At 43.5% G+C, this 17500-nt stretch overlaps 1 protein-coding gene across 1 annotated transcript in view; it reads right to left on the bottom strand.

Moving 5' to 3' along the window:
* Positions 1–2027: 2027 nt before the first annotated feature.
* Positions 2028–17500, bottom strand: part of LOC310772043 (cadherin EGF LAG seven-pass G-type receptor 1-like) — a gene marked incomplete at its 5' end in the record, with an annotated part of 19939 nt that continues 4466 nt past the window's right edge. The window contains 9 exons of the mRNA XM_083664513.1: positions 2028–4671; positions 5323–5713; positions 6382–6651; positions 7486–7629; positions 7808–7908; positions 15473–15567; positions 15944–16069; positions 16536–16662; positions 16911–16990. Coding sequence (XP_083520639.1) covers positions 4647–4671; positions 5323–5713; positions 6382–6651; positions 7486–7629; positions 7808–7908; positions 15473–15567; positions 15944–16069; positions 16536–16662; positions 16911–16990 — 1359 coding nt within the window. The 3' untranslated portion in view covers positions 2028–4646. The remainder of the gene's footprint in view (positions 4672–5322; positions 5714–6381; positions 6652–7485; positions 7630–7807; positions 7909–15472; positions 15568–15943; positions 16070–16535; positions 16663–16910; positions 16991–17500) is intronic.

The following is a 17500-nucleotide window of genomic DNA, read 5'->3' on the forward strand; positions in this document are numbered from 1 at the left end:
CTTATCTCTACCAGAGAGAGAGCAGAGAGGAATGTGATAACTTCTTACCCTGTGCTGAAATAATTCACTTACATCTCCTTCAGCCCACCTCGGAAGCCCAAACACCCCCCCCCCCCCTTTCCAGCTCTTTGATCCACCGCCGCCTAAGTGCATCTCACCTAATCTGGTACATATGGCTGAAGACAGATGGGGCTGCGCACAGTACAGTCAGCTTACCTCCAAATGCCAGACTGAGAGGCAGAGAAAGTGTTAGGGCCTGGTGAGTTATGATGAGTGTGTGTGTGTGTGTGTGTGTGTGTGTGTGTGTGTGTGTGTGTGTGTGTGTGTGTGTGTGTGTGTGTGTGTGTGTGTGTGTGTGTAATATAGTGTAACTATATTACATTGTTTTCAAAATGTAATATAGTATTCCTAGTTACTTTCATTTGAAAGTAAGTTACTTTACAATATTACTGTCTGTGTAGACTAACGTGTTACTTATTATTACACTACTTTTGCATTACTTTCACCAAAATAACAGCATTAGCAGAATGACATCGCCGCACTGGAACCATCCCGAAAAATGATTTAAACCGTCTTGTTGCCTGTGTTGTCCTGTAAAAAATGTTATCCTTTTATTTTCCTTATAATTTATTTATTTATTTGCATTAAAACACACAATTTGATTAGGAAATGATTGTATCTTATTTAATAATGTGCTTTGATAAAAAAAATAAAAACATAACTCAATTTGTAACTTGTGTTACTTGACGAAGTAACTGGTATAATATTACTGAAATCCTTTTGGTAATAAGTTATATTACTGAGTTACTGCTAAAAGTAATATAGTACATGTAATATGTTACTTTTGTAATGAGTTACCGCCGACACTGCTTAGGGGTAAGTCATTTATTGACATTGCAGTAATTAAATAAGTAATGAGTAAGTAAATAACACACACACGCACACACACACACACACACACAAACACACACACACACACACACACACACACACACACACACATTACATTCACTTGCAGGTGTAATCTGCTTCACATTGAGACAGGCAGCAGGTTTCTCAGCATCACTGAGCACAGACTCTCCCCTCCCCATACATGACCATGTATGGACAATATCTCACTCCAAGGCACATACAGCTCTGGCCCTCCAGTCTTCATCACTGTTTGAATTCATTGTCAGTTTGTTTGATTCATTCCAGCCTACTCTTTATTTTTCTCTTTTTATCTCCTTTTTTAAATCCACAGTATAATTTTCCCACTCAGCACTGTAAATGTAGGCAAATACGGCACGGTGGCTCAGTGGTTAACACTGTTGCCTCACAGCAAGAAGGTCCCGGGTTCGAACCCCGGTCCGTCCCAGGTCCTTTCTGTGTGGAGTTTGCATGTTCTCCCCGTGTCCGTGTGGGTTTTCTCCGGGTGCTCCGGTTTCCTCCCACCATCAAGAAAGACATGTATGTTAGGGTTAATACTCCTGTCAGTGCTCCTGACCAAGGCACTGGCAAAATAACTGGAGTTGGTCCCCGGGCGCTGCACAGTGGCTGCCCACTGCTCCTAAGGTTCCTAGTAGAGGATGGGTCAAATGCAGAGGATGAATTTCCCCAAGGGGATAAATAAAGGATAACTTAACTTAACTTACTAGTTACACAATACCTGGACACTAAATCTGAATAAGAGGTAGAATCAGAGGTCAGAAGTATGTACTGTACAATGGAATATTTTGCCTTTAAATTACAAAAACACACCAAAGATCATATAGAATGTAAAGGCTACACTAGAATTATAGACCTTGGTTGCAAGGTGTGTGGGCTCTATTGCAGGTCTATTATCAGGACGTTTAAAATGGCAAAGTGCAGTAGGCCTACTGACTTAATCATCACTTGTTGGGTCCAGAAAGGTTGATGTCACCTACATTTTCTTGAGTAGGCCTACAGTTAGCATTTTTACTAGCAAGGCTCCTTTTCAGACAACAGACTAGACGCTGGACGAGACGGTTAAAAATTCAATGTGTCATCTTTAATTTTACAGTCACAATCATCTTGTTTTCCAGTGTCTTAAAACCATAAAAAATAAATATACATTATGTTACAAAACATTTCCAGTGTCTTGGATCATACAAAAACAAGGACATGTATCAACAGCATTGATTACTGGGGGCAGAACACTGGCTACAGTATGGGGTGTAGGTATGGGACACAGGCTTTCGGTGAGCGCACGGTAAACTTTACAAGGACATAATATACAGAGGTGCAATATGCACTAGAGTTGGCATCAATTCACTTTTATCTCAGACAATTGAGTAAAAGTTTGTTTTACATTGACGAGTTCATTCCAAATTAAATAATTACTTATACATATGGTATGTACTGTATAAGTAAATATTTCAAAACCACAACTATTTTGTAGGCAGAAGAAGAAGAAGAAGAGTAGGTGTCAATGTCCTCAAATTGTAGATATGGGCTAAAACTCTGGATATCCACTCCATGAATTAATACGCATCAAGGCAGATCATTAATGTGTCCGTTACATTTTGAACTGTGTGAGTTGAAAGTGAACTGAGCACAACCCTGGAATGCATATTTCATGACTTTGGTAAGCAGGAGTGTGTTGCATTGGACAATCAGGCAGAAAGCACACTGGAAAAGAAGGCTTAGGGTTCATAGTGCTTGAACAGACACAGTTTTCAACAGAGGGGGAATTCCCTCCTCTTCCACATACAGTAATTACTGTTCATTTAGGCCCATAACAGAGTGTACATGCACTTGGGACATTCTAGGTCTCACACGCACACAATCGACAGTCATCCAGTATGTGTGTGTGTGTTTGTGTGTACTTGTGTGATTCACTCTATGTGTGCATGTGTCAGTGTGTGTAATGTGATGCATTATAAAGCAGTCATGGAGGTCCATCAGATAATTGGCTGTGTGCAAATTCTGGCTAAATATGTAACAGCCTGGCTAGGAAATGAGAGTTATCTGAAAAGGATTGCTGTGTTGGTTGATTTGTTTCCAAATGTAGGTTATTGTGACGATCAGAAAGCTGTATTATCTTCAGCTGTACCCCTAAAAAAAAAAACAGCGTCAACTTACCGGTACAGTTGTTTTTAGCTTGCGCAACCAATGTTAATGTTAACAAGCTACTACCGGTACCAGCCACTAACTTGTGTATGCTAGCCTGTATAAAAATCATATTTGTTTACAACAAGACAGTGATAATTAGCTGACTAGATCCTATGATGGGCTAGCTGACATTATGTAAACACAGAACCACTCAGATTTTGCAGTGATGTGTCAAAACTAGCAGAGAAATGATCAATCCTTTGAATTGTGTGGAGCTGCCTGTGTTTAGAAACACAGTCAAGAGCAGAGGACCTCCACTATGGCCGCCAGAGGCTGTGTGTGAGTGTATGTGTGCGTGCATAAGGCCTCAATCCAGGCACACGTGAAGAAGGCACACGTTTGTACTCAGACTAGTATTGTTCTTCTCAGTCAACTAAACCAGCATACAATGTTTTTTTGTTTGTTTTTTTTACCATCGGAAAGCTTTCCCAACTCTACACAGGAAATGGATTTTCAGTTTAGAAACAGTACTCTCGCTATGCTCGCACCAGATGAAATACAAAATAGATCATTTCTTCACCTTTAGGAATATCTACACATTAATGACAGTCTAAATGCACTGCGGTGAGAGGCTGTGAAGGCGTCTCTCAGAGTTTTCCATGAGAGGAGAGCACTTGGTGTGTGATAGCGCAGTCCGAGGGGTCCAGTATTGACGAGTGGGGTGTGTCCCAAATTACAACTCCCCTTATTAGTGCACCACTTACAGTCCAAAGGCAGGGCAAGTCAGTGAGAACAAGTTGTGCTATTTAGGAGGAACACACACACACACAGCTTTATGTCTGGGTTAAGGCTTCCAACGTGGAACTCCCTGTTGTAGGACCCCCCATTGCGTTGGGGGTCTTGTAGTCCTTTTAATCCATTTGAACTACAAATGGGACTGTACTATACCAGTACCAGGATGTACTGTATGTGTGCCTGTGCACACCGTCGTTATACATCTGTGTCTGTTTCCGTGAGGCAGAAACCGAATTGAGTTCTGCTTTTCTGCCCGTTTCCTAACTTTACCCATTGATGGGGAAACTGAGATACTGACCCCAGATCTGTACCTAGGGACAGACCCCTCATAATCACCATAGAGGAAGACATTGCTCATTCTGGGGCTTACAGTGCATTCTGGGGGAAGTCTTTTCTTTTTCTCCTAATTCTCCACCCAGTTTTCCTTTAGTGGTTTTGGCACAGGAGACTCCATCGCATCCTCTCTTTGTATAGTCCAACATAGCATTCCCTTTATTATTTCTCACACCCTTTCTTTAATTGTTCATTTTCTTGACTCGGGCAGTCTTTGGGTCTGCAGTTAATACTGCTCTCCAGAGAGAGGAGGGATGGATGGATGGATAGATGAGGCCTTGGGAACACGCGGACCCTCTTTTCCTCCGAGGCATCCCTCTCTCCTAAATCAGCCCATCTTCACTTCTCCTCCATCATCTTCTATCGTCTTTCATTTCGTTCTCCTCTTCTCGTCTGTCCTCCTCCAGCGGGTCTCGTCCCCCCTCCTCTCACAAGGGCAGGCTCGTCTGGGTTTTCCTAACAGGTCAGATCGAAGTCTCATTACTGCCACTGTTAGCGGGACAGGGGGAGGGAGGGAGGGAGGGAGGGAGAGAGGAGGGATGCAGGGAGGGAGGGAGGGAGAGATGGATAGAGAGAGGGATGCAAGGAGGGACAAGGTATAAGAGGAGAGGAGAACATGCAAGGTTAGGTGAGTGTAGGGAGGCAGGAGGTCGTCATGCAGCATTTAAGCAGGATGCTCACATTCATTCATGCTATAGTGAAGTACAAACTCCTTTTTAAAATATTGCAATCTGTTATGATGCATGCAGGGGGGATCAGTTGACACTATGGTCAACCAATACATGTTATTTATGCAAAGGTATTTCTAACTCTTCAGTAGATAAAGTTATGCAAATCACCTGCTGAAATGAACTTATAGTCTTTTTTCCACCTATATAATTATATATATATCTATATTTGGATTTGTTTAACACTTTTTTGGCCACTGCATAATTCCATTTATGTTATTATTGTTATTATTGTTATTATTATTATTATTATTATTACCTATAATAATAATAATGTTATTATTATTATTATTATAGGCTAAAAAGGAGAAACCACATCAAATCGAATGAATCGAATTGAACTGGCATCGGTAAACCACATCTCTCACATCATCGCTACAAGCCAACACACTCTAGAGAGGGCTATACTAACTCGGAGTCGGACTCGTTCCCGCCGTTAACCGTGCCCGCCTTGAGGTGCATGGCCACTCCGCCGTTGGCCTCCCGGTAGATGGGCGTGGTCGGCACGGGGACGGGGAGCTGCGGCCGCGGGGCGACGGGCGGCTTGGTGACGGAGACGATGCCCACGTGGTTGGCGGGCCGGACCACGCCCTCGTTGGAGGCCAGCGAGGACGGCCGGGAGGACGGGGTCAGGATGTTGACGGAGGCGGGGGGAGGGGAGGTGGAGCTGCTGTGGTTGTTGTTGGGGGGAGGGGAGGTGATGGTGGGGTGGGGGTTGTAGTCGCTCAGCTTTTCCCGCAGACGGTTCTTCATGTTCTTGTCCGTCAGCGGAGGAGGGTAGCTGATTTTATTCTTTAGGATGCCTGGAGGGGAGGGGCAGAGAGACAAGCAGTTCAGCTCCATTCAGTTCAACTCATTCAACTGGGTTCAATTCTGGATACAGTGCGGTTTGTTTAGTTTCAATTCAATTCAATTCAATTCAGTCGAATCTTGACTGTCCCACAGGTGCTACAGTAATTTTATTTTTCAGACAGGGTCATAAGACACAAAGTCATAGTTTAAGAATTAGAAAAAAAATTAACTCTCTGTGCTGCCTTAAATTAATTATTAACTAACTGACTGTCTATCTGACTGACTGACTGACTGACTGACTGACTGACTGACTGACTGACTGACTAACTGACTGACTGAATAAAGCAGTGGTTCTGAAAGTGGGGTCCCCAGCAAAAAAAAGAAGATAATCATTTATTTCATTATATTCTATACTATTCCATCCATAAGTAACACAATGACAGAATGTAGGATTTGGTCATGGTTTTCATACACTTTCTGTAATAAAACATCTAAAAGCAAAAAATCTTGTCAGATGGGGGACCCTGGGACAGAATCTTATCTAATGGGGGTCCACGGTCTGATTTGTGTCAGTTTAGGGTTCGTTGACGTGAAAAAGTTTGAGAACCACCGGAATAAAGAAATCACAAGACAAGTAAACATGTCCATGCAGACTCAAGTGTGCATTCTCCTCTCTCACCTTTTCTCTGCTCTGGCTGGTGGTTGCTGTTGCTGTTGGGTAGGCTAGGTGGCGCTGTTTCCTTAGCGTTAGACGGCATCTCTCTGTCTCTCTCCTGGGACGCCTCCCTCTCTCTTTCTCCCACGTGGTTGAGCTTATTCTCTGGGTGCAGCTCCACGTTCACTTTGGTCTCCACCCTCAGCCTCTCCACCCCGCCTGGATCCTCGCTGTCACTGGCTGTGGTGTGCTCCGTCGGCCAGTACGGCTTCACGTGATTGGACACCGAATCCACTGGGAGGGGGGGGAAGGGGGAAGAGACAAACTGGAATGAGTGTTGCTAAGGAATATTAGCAATACTATATGTGATGTTCAATGCATTATTTAGTGTTGTAATTTACCTTTTTGCTGTATCCCTAAACCCGCCTTGTCTATTTCTACTTCAGTTAGTGATGCTTGAATATGCATGAGCATTTCAGCTGTGGCTTTTACATGGAGGTGTGGAGAGCAATAATGGTTGAGCTGCGGCATTTTTGAATTGGAAATTGGAAAGATATCCTCTAATTAGGCCTGGGTAAAAAAAGAAAAATCGATATATCGATATCAAATCGATATTCATTTGAAGAACTGATTCTCGGAGGGAACTCGATTCATAAATCCCAATATAATTAATTATATTTATATTATAATTAATATAATGCATTTCCCGTGGATGCTTGAAGCTTTAACCCTGTTAGAATGGCGTGGTTTGGTTTTTAGATGTTTACATCTGTAAATATTAATATTTTTAAGAATGCACCAGGTTAGAGGGTTCCTTGTACAATTTACAGTATTAGTTCTTTGAGAATCTCTTTCATCTCGAAGCAAAATTTGTATTGTTGTTATAAATGTATGGTATCAAATCGTAAATCAGTGGAGATACCCAACCCAACCTCTAATATCTTTATTTATAATTATTTCTTTTTTTACTGTGTGCACGTGTCATGTGGTGGACACTTTTATCCAAGTGCCATAAAATACCAAGATTGCATGTTATTCGGATGGCCGGCCCTGATGGTATTCAACCCCCTAACCCTGGCAGCATTAGTGCCTTGCTCTAACTTAACAGCTAAACGGCACCTTGTGTACCTTTGGGTGTGCTGTGAACCGGCTGCCTCTCATTGTTCCACTTCGGCTTGATGTTGACTTCGTCGTCCTCACTGTCGGAAGAGTGGGAGGAGGCGTAGGAGGAGCTGTGCTCGTCAACTGACAGCTCGCTGTCCGAGTCCGAGTCTGATGGCATAACAAGGGGGAAACGGACAGATTAACCTTTATTAATGAAACAGGATCAAGCCATATACAAGACAGAATTTCTCATTAAGTGAGTGAGTGGTCCATATAAATCTATGCTTTTGTTGAGTTCTCTACCTAAATAATAATGTATGAAATACAGAACCAAACAAACACTTACCATCTCCCTTGGTGCCATTTCTGTGGAAGAGAGGTCCATCCAGATCTGTGTGTCCTTTAGCTGTTCCCGAAGAAACACTGGGCTTCTGACCTGATTCCTCCCTACAGAGAGAGAGGGGGGGGAGGGGGGAGAGAGAGAGGGGAGGGGTAGGGAAGGTGGCAAGTGAGGGAGCAAGAGGAGCAAGCGAGAGATGGGGAGAGGAGAAAGTATAGCGTTGCTAAAAGTTAGTTCAAGCCCCGACTTGACGTTTGAGACATGTAACATACAGCAGCTAAAACCAGACATCGCCCACTCCAAACCACTTTTCTCAGTTGACAGCATCAACAGAAACGACTGGGAAACGGAGAGAACTGCCTTTAATCGCTTTGGCTTTCAGTGCAACGTTCACTGTCTCCAACAGAAAGGTATTTCCCCCCCTGAGGGCAGATGAACTTTATCTGTACCAGATTCCTGGCAGACACCCAGAATTAATATAGCACAATGATAGCATCCTGGCCAAATATAATAGATTGGGGGTGGTGAGAGAAAACGACGTTGAAGAGAAACTCTGAGCTTCCAATTACACCCAAGTCCTGTACAGGTGAAGTGGGGAAGCTTTTAATATAGTAAAACACATCTATTATTGGCCCAAGCGAAGAAATCTGCATCATGAATGTCGCCGTCGGAAAAGAAACACATCCAACTGAAAATTTGAGAATACAGTACTTCAATTGATTAGTAAGGTGGTATAGTTTCATTGTGTCATTATTTATTTGACAAGTGCACTCTTAAAGTTTATTGCATACTGTACTTTCTTTATCGACAAAAGGTTTCCATCTCAAGCAAACACAACTTTTTTAAGCGGGATTAAATGATGGCTTTACCGATAATCAACCCACTTTGTATCATTAATAACCTGGGTAAAATAAGCACATGGGCAGTGTTTACCTTCTCTCTCTGTTTATGTATCTATGATACAAAGTGGGTTGATTATCGGTGAAGCCATCCTTTAAGTAGAGCTGCTATTGAAACTTGCAGTTTCCATTCAGCTTGACGCATAATAATTTGCAGAGGTAAAGGTAAAGTCCCATTGATTGTCACACAATGTGTGAAATTTGTTCTCCGCATTTGACCCATCCCCTGGGGGAGCGGCAGCGTGCGCCGCGCTCGGGAATCATATGGTGATCTAACCCCCCAATTCCAACCCTTTGATGCTGAGTGCCAAGCAGGGAGGCAAATGGGTCCCATTTTTATAGTCTTTGGTATGACTCGGCCGGGGATCGAACTCACGACCTCCCAGTCTCAGGGCGGACACTCAGACCACAAGGCCACTGAGCACAGAGAAATACTTGGATGGAAAATCTCTCCTCTTATCTAATCCCTCAACCTGCCCGCCCTTCACTTCCCTCCTCTCTCTGCATCCACGTCTGACTTTCTCTCCCGCCTCTCCCTCCCCTGCCTCCTCTCCTCAGCAGCTGTGTGTCTGTTTAGGGTGGATTGAGAGCGACGTTGTCTGGAGGGCAGAAAGCTCCCGGAGACTCTGACTCGTCTGATGGCTGATCTGAGGGAAGCTCCTGCAAGCAGCTGGAGATGGGCCAACCGCCACAGGGAAAAGGTGTGTGTGTGTGTGTGTGTGTGTGTGTGTGTGTGTGTGCGCGCATGTGTTTGTGTGCGAACCTTACATTCCCACTTTAACAGGTACAGTCTCATCTCCCTCCTTTCCCAAGTCTCCAGCCATTCTTTTTCTCTCCCTCTTACTCTTACTCTGAGGCCTTGCCTGACTCAAGGTTATTGTCGTTATCGAAAACTAACCAAACAACGAAAAGTAGGTGTGAAAAAATATTTTCAACAACGGAAATAAAGATAAAAATTAAAAAACGATAACCAACTGAAACTTTATTGTATGTTTATACAAAACTAACTAAAACTAAAATGATAGAGAAAATGTCTTTAGTTTTCGTCTTTGACAATTTATTTCCCACATAAGCTTAGTATTTTGGGTGGAATCTGCTTTAAAGGATGGCTTTAGGGATTATCAACGCACTTTATATCACATATAATCTCGGTAATATAAGCACATGGGCAGTGTTTACCTTCTCTCGCTGTTTACCTCATGGAGAAAAATCCATGCAGAAACTCCGCCCCTGCCAGCTGCAAGTCATTAAGGCTCATTAAGGCTCTCCATGCAATTCTCCATGGATGTGCACATGCTTAAAAAAAGAAAATTGCGTTGTGACATAAACGGGCTGTCCTAAAAGTCGAATAGTCAAATCATCAGTTGAGAGACCCCTGAGTCGATGGAGATTCCTCAAGTCAAGCAGTCGTTTCCCCCAAATGTAAATTCCAATCTTAATTTCATTTGTTAATTTATTCTTGTTTCCATTTATTTAGGCCTATTAGTTTTTGAGAAATAGGCTAAAGAACTGTTTAAGTTGTTATCCGTTTAGGCTACATGTTGTTTTAATGTTTAAAAGGTGAAATAAAACATTGGGCTATAAGAGCTTAATTTAAAAAAAGAATATGTATCGTGCCTCTCTCATTATTCAGACAAATCCTTTATCCAATAGCCGGATGTCGGCAATTCAATTCTTGCATGATCATATACAGTCTCTTATAGATTTTTAAATGCTCAAAAATATGTCCCCATCACTCTGTTGCATTGACTGTTAATGTGGTCAAAATAATCACTGAAGATATTCTTCTTTTTATTTTTTATTTTTTTCTATAGAATAGTCGAATATTCGTATTGGACAGTCGAATCCGATTCGACTGGCAGAATCCTGAGTTGAGGACAGCCCTAACGGAGCATTTTGCCAGAGGAGGAAATGGGAGCCATGAGGAAAACAGAGAGAGAGGTAAACACTGCACATGTGTTTATATTAGCGAGATTATTAATGATACAAAGTGGGTTAATGATCGGTAAAGCCATCCTTTAATGACACACACTGACTGACACACATCTTTTATAGTTGTCTTTTTGTGGATGGTTGCTCATCTGTCCTAAAAAATAAAATAAAATAAAAAATAGTATGATGGATTGTTTTGTTTAACACTGAAACTAATAAAGACTCAACTAAATCTAAGCATTTTCAAAACAAAAAAAATAAACGGAACTAGCATACCCCGTTATAAAAACGAAATAAAACCAAACTGAAATTTAAAACGACAAGTCAAAATGATTTTTTTTAATGCTACATGCAACCATAATATCCTTGTGCTGTCTACCTCACTCTCTTCTTGTACCTCTCACTCTCACTCACACACACACACACACACACACACACACACACACACACACACACACACACACACACACACACACACACACACACACACACACACACACACACACACACACACACACACACACACACACACACACACACACACACACACACAGGCAGCACGCCGCACCACACCCCGCTCCAGGGTTTTTGCTCTCATTGACCCTGGAGTCAGCTCATATTACCCAGATGACAGCTTTATGAGGCGAGGCGTACAGTCAGACCTAACCTTAGCTTCTGTCAAACTGTTTAAAACACCACGTAAATGTAACTCCACTCCACCCCGATGAAAACATGGCTGACACAGTAACACGACTGGAACACACTCAAACACAGCTGTACAAGACAGGCAGCTGAGATTAACACACTCAAACACAGCTGTACAAGACAGGCAGCTGAGATTAACACACTCAAACACAGTTGTACAAGACAGGCAGCTGAGATTAACACACTCAAACCCACAGCTGGACAAGACAGGCAGCTGAGATTAACACACTCAAACACACAGCTGTACAAGACAGGCAGCTGAGATTAACACACTCAAACACACAGCTGTACAAGACAGGCAGCTGAGATTAACACACTCAAACACAGTTGTACAAGACAGGCAGCTGAGATTAACACACTCAAACACAGTTGTACAAGACAGGCAGCTGAGATTAACACACTCAAACACACAGCTGTACAAGACAGGCAGCTGAGATTAACACACTCAAACACAGTTGTACAAGACAGGCAGCTGAGATTAACACACTCAAACACACAGCTGTACAAGACAGGCAGCTGAGATTAACACACTCAAACCCACAGCTGTACAAGACAGGCAGCTGAGATTAACACACTCAAACACAGTTGTACAAGACAGGCAGCTGAGATTAACACACTCAAACACACAGCTGTACAAGACAGGCAGCTGAGATTAACACACTCAAACACACAGCTGTACAAGACAGGCAGCTGAGATTAGCAGCAGATGAACAGTATCTGTGCTCTGGGAAAGACAGATCTCAGACAGTCAACTTTACAGGATTGAATAAAGGAACACAACATTTTGGGCAGAATGGCCCGTTTGTCATCTTGCCAAAAAAGTGAGGAGAACATAGAGATTAAAGTCCCCCATGTCTCCCTGGTACCCTAGTTAATTTTTGGAACTATTTCAGGTGAGCAACCATGTATTCATCCGCTGAAAAGTGATTTATGCTGTAAACAGTTTCCCACCCTTCACTTCCTAACTATGGATACAGGGGAAGTAGTCCCTGGTAGTTCACAACAGTATCTAATTTTAATATTGCATTTTTGTGCAAATTTTGCCAGGTTCCTACACAAAACCACCAGATTTAGCCAGATACTTACCATTTAAAGTTCTTGTTTTGTCTTGTTTGAGGTAATGCCTACCACTCAACACTAAGCCTTTGTTCACGCCTGGCGCTTAACATAAGCAGAATTGAAGTTGAGCTCACGCTGAAGTTGAGCTCACGCTGAAGTTGAGCTCACGCTTAACCGATCACACCAGAAGCACTCTCTTTTCCTCAGCGCATCACTCGGTGCGCCTTGAACCCGCCCACAACTTCCAATGAATTCATGCCTGGCAGCGTCACGCTTGGAAAATAGGACTGAATCCTGAACGATCGCTTGAGCGCGGCGTGAGTGTGCCTTGAGCAAGGCATGCACGCGGCTGGTATGAACGGCTTCGCCTGTTAACAAGGATGCCAAAATGAAACTTGTGGGTTCAGTGTAGGTTGATCTTAGGTTGAGCATTGCTTCGGCGTATGGTGTGAACATGCCCTAAGACTTAGCATGGAGCGATGGATGAACTGATCTACTCTGCCTACCACTCAACACTAAAGGTGCGTTCACACCGACCTATTAAAGTTTTTCGCTGGCATCGAGTTTACATACAAAGTCAAGGCAAACGAGCGGAGCGATTGAGCGTATATTCGCCCCGGAGAAAAATTGCTGGGCGTCCGAGCGACAGAGACAGAATAGGGCGAAAATTCGCTCGTCGCCTGAGATGAAATATCCCAACTTGAGCGAAATTTCGCTGGCATCAGTCGTTCGCTGTTCAACGCTGATTGGCTGCCGTGTGAGAGTGAGTCAAGGATCACACTGGCGTGTGAGAGTGAGTCAAGGATCACACTGGCTTGGAACAAACCGCTGGTTTATTGTGTGGCAACAAACCGCATTGACAGCTGATTGACAGGCTGACAGCTGACATGAAGTGAAGTCTGTACTACCGGTATAGAGCTCGCGTTAGGAGCACGCTGATAGGCTTAGCTTGTAAACAACTACCGTGGCTCGTAGTGGACAAACATCATGACATTGCGTAACGTTATAGCCCCCAGATGTCCGTCAATTCTTGTGCCTGTTGACGAGCGATTTAAACACAACGACAGAGCGATTCCAAAGGGTTGAATCGAGCGACAGAGAGACAAATAAATATCTCGGTGTAAACACAGCTTTAGACTTAGCATGGAGCGGTGGACTAACTGATCTACTCTGGACACATGGAACATTCTAGTGCCTATATGTTCTCATCGCTTAGCAGCTAACAGACCAACGTGCTAATCTGCTAAAAACGTTTGTGCATTCCTTTAAAAAACTGATTATTCTCTCATTGACGTCCATGTAGTTTTGACATTCATCCATTCTTGAGCACATTTGTCCCCTATACACGTCGTAAAATTTGACTTCGAGAAAATTTGTAATTTATGATCTCAATATGTAGTGACATGGCATGGCATGGCATGGCATGGCATGGCATGACATGGCATGACATGACATGACATGACATGACATGACATGACATAACATAACATAACATAACATAACAGCACATATGGATGGACTGTGTGTATGAATAGGTAGTGCAGTGCTCCTTTGCCTTGGTGGGAGTCTTTGTGAGAGCTGGTTGGTCTGTATGTGGTTTTGCATCAACGCCATGCGTTTGCCAGTCTTTGCGTGGGTTTCTCATGCAAGCAGGAGCACAGAATTGTGTGTCATTCTGTGGCAGCATGCGTGTGTGTAAGAGAGAAAGAAGCACCCTGGAAATGGAGAGAGACGCAGAGACCTGTGTAGAGTCACTCAACTCAACTGTAAGAAGTGCAGAAGGCTGAGAAGGACAGGAGGTTGTCTGCAAATGTGTGTGTTTGGGGCTGTTAGTATGTGGGAGACATTTGATGCATCATCAGACATGCAGGGAGAGAAAGAAGTAAATAACAAAATAGAAAGCAATTCCCACAGTAACTGAAGTAGACAGAGAGACTCACACACGCGCGCACGCACACGCACACACACACAAGCTATAATAGAGAACCGCAGGAATGAGTTCAGAAGTAAAAGTATAAAAGTATAAAATATTTTCTGAAAATCACATTTAAAAAAAATGCATTTACGCTTCAAGTCATAAAAGTGGTCCTTGTTTGTGAAGATTATCTTGCTGAACACAAACTTTGCTGTTTCATAAACGTTTGTTAACCACAGACCTTATTTCATGCATTTAACCGAAATACCCACACTAAAATGCCATTCACGTTCCCGCTTACGAACCAGCATGGCAGCAATTTCTGGGTAAGCCTGCAAATATATCAAGCCTGCGGTACTCTATAGAGTGCCTAAGTCAAGCCCTCTTCCGGGTTCCCCATGCGGCCTAATGCCGCCTACAGACTGTACGTGTTTAGCAATGTTATACGTTTATTGAAGGCCAGACTGTGCGAGGTTTGATCTAATAAACTTGGTACATCAGGTTTGATGTGTGCAGACTGTACGATGATGACACCTACTGGAATCAAACGTCAGCAGCGCGCCCAGCAGCTACGCATCAGTGTTGTCTGGTAAAGATGTCAACAAATTAAGCTTAGCAAGAATCGAGCCGTTGCAAAGTGGAATTGTGTATGGAAAAAACATCCAAAGAAGAGGAGGAGGAGGAGAATGTGGACCTGCTAGGGAACACAGGCCAACATGGCTGCTAGGGAACACAGGCCAACATGGTGATGCCAAGAGAGCTTGAGGTAACGTTAACTATTTATTAGCCTCTACTAGCATTTAGCGTCTACTGATATGATCTATTGGTTGTTTTCAGACGTCGTGGTAGCTTTCACTCTAAATTTATCACAAAATCACACGGTGTATCAAAAGATTTAGGGAGTGAAATTCTCCATTCATTTTTCCACTGACGTTTCATAAAATCCTTCTAAAAAGAGTTTTACTTGGACAAACCAAGCAATTCAGCTACGATTTGAATCGCGAGTGACCAGAGAACTATTGACTCTCACACACACGCACACACACACACACACACACACACACACACACACACGGGGCAGTGCAGTGGAAGCAGCCATGCGGTCAGTGAGTGTTATACCTGAGTATGTAAGCCAGGTAGCTGCTGTGGCTCTTGGCTGACCTGAGCGTGCTGTCCAGGGACACGGTGGACTCTCCGATGGCCGAGCGGTACAGCGGCCCCTCCTCCGTGTACGTGTTGTTGCAGTTGAGGGAGCGCTGAGGATGGAGGGATGAACGGAGGACAAGGGGATGTGGGAGGGAGGGGAAGACAACAGTCATTATACAGTAAGGCTGAAAATATTACTTTTATTGTGTAAACTGTTTGATGCTTTCAATGCTTTTAAATAGAATTAAACTACATTTTTAACAACCAACACCAAAATCAAGACACAAAAAACAACCAGAAATATAGCGCCTCATGGTTGTATGCCTCCGCCACCAAGGTAAGTTACAATTTACATCCATGTCTGCCCAGACTCATAAACTATATTATGTAGTGAAGACGTAGAAGTGTGTGTGTGTGTGTGTGTGTGTGTGTGTGTGTGTGTGTGTGTGTGTGTGTGTGTGTGTGTGTGTGTGTGTGTCCACTCACAGTGAGCAGGGAGGCCCTGGTGGTGCTGGACTCGTCCGGTACGCTCTTCTTTCCCGTGAAAACGTTCTTCAGGTTCGTCCTCACCTCTTTGTTGAAGATCACATGGAAGAAGAAGAAGAAGACTCCCTGTGGAGAGAAGGAGAGAGAGAGAGAGAGAGAGAGAGAATTATTATATCATATAGATACTGTATTTTGTTTTGTCAAGTTTTTTTCTTCTTCTGATTTTTCTCCAATTTACTCTCCAATTGTACGGCCAATTCCCCCTGTGTCGTTGCACCACACCCTCTGCCCATCTTGGGAGTTGTAGACTGGCACCTGTTGCCTCCAATACATGTGCAGTCGCCAGCTACTTCTTTTCACGTGACAGCGAGGAGTTTCACAGGCAGGACATAGCGTGTGGGAGGATCACGCTAATCCGGCTTCCCACCCACAGACATGGCCAATTACGCCTGTATGAACGCCCGACCAAGCTAGAGGTAACACGGGGGCTTGAACCTGCGACCCTCGTGTTGGTAGCGGACGCGGACGCCCACACACACACTCATTCTTATCCCGTAACCACAGATGAAGCCACACATAATCACTGTGTTACCTGCAGACAGCTGAAGACGGCAAACAGGTAGTGAAAGGTCATGACATCACTGTTGACTGCCATCAGACCAAGCAGCCAGGTGGCGCTGATGAGTAACAGCAGGAGGAAGGCCATACGCAGTGCGGGACTGGGGTGGGACACACACACACACACACACACACACACACACACACACACACACACACACACACACACACACACACACACACACACACACACACACACACACACACACACACACACACACACACACACACATTGCATATCAGATAATGTAAGTACTGTAGATCAATACTGACTAATATGCACAACTAATTAAAACACTTCTAACCTTTGGATGTTTTGTGGAATTGTGAACATGAGTGAGAAACTTACACAGCTCCTGACTTCTCAAAGGCCTTCTGCCTGCGACCACAGGAAGCCTTGGCAGCCAGCACAAAGATGACTATGTTCACCTTCAGAGAGAGGGGGGAGAGAGAGGGGGTTTGAACAGAACACTTAATTCACTCTTTTACAGAACTTTTTGACATTTCTCTTTTTACATTAGACATCATTTTGGATATTTGTGAAGATAAATCTCAGTATTGACCAAATGTGTGGAACCACTAGGGTTAAATCCTCCAGAGCAAGTAAAACCACGAGAATCCACTAATTGTGGACAGATTTAAAGAGCCTGGCAAGCAAAATGCACCAAAACCTTCCAACTATGTAATTTAGGGTCTTACTGTATGTGTCTAATTGTAAGCCTCAAAAAGTTGTAGACATTAGTTTCAACCCAAATCCTAAATATTGCCATTTCCCTGTTTTGATTGTTTGCTGAGGTTGGAGGGGGCGGGACTTAGGGCTCATTATGTTAAAATTGTATCCCGTCATAAAAAAAACAAATCAATCATAAAGAAGCTCTCAGTTGTCTGTCAAACCTGAGATTAAAAAAGATGGCGCCCCCCCTCCCTCCCCAGCCTGAG

The sequence above is a fragment of the Poromitra crassiceps genome (assembly GCF_964638095.1).
Source record: "Poromitra crassiceps genome assembly, contig: HAP1_SCAFFOLD_1807, whole genome shotgun sequence".
Taxonomy (NCBI): Eukaryota; Metazoa; Chordata; class Actinopteri; order Beryciformes; family Melamphaidae; genus Poromitra; species Poromitra crassiceps.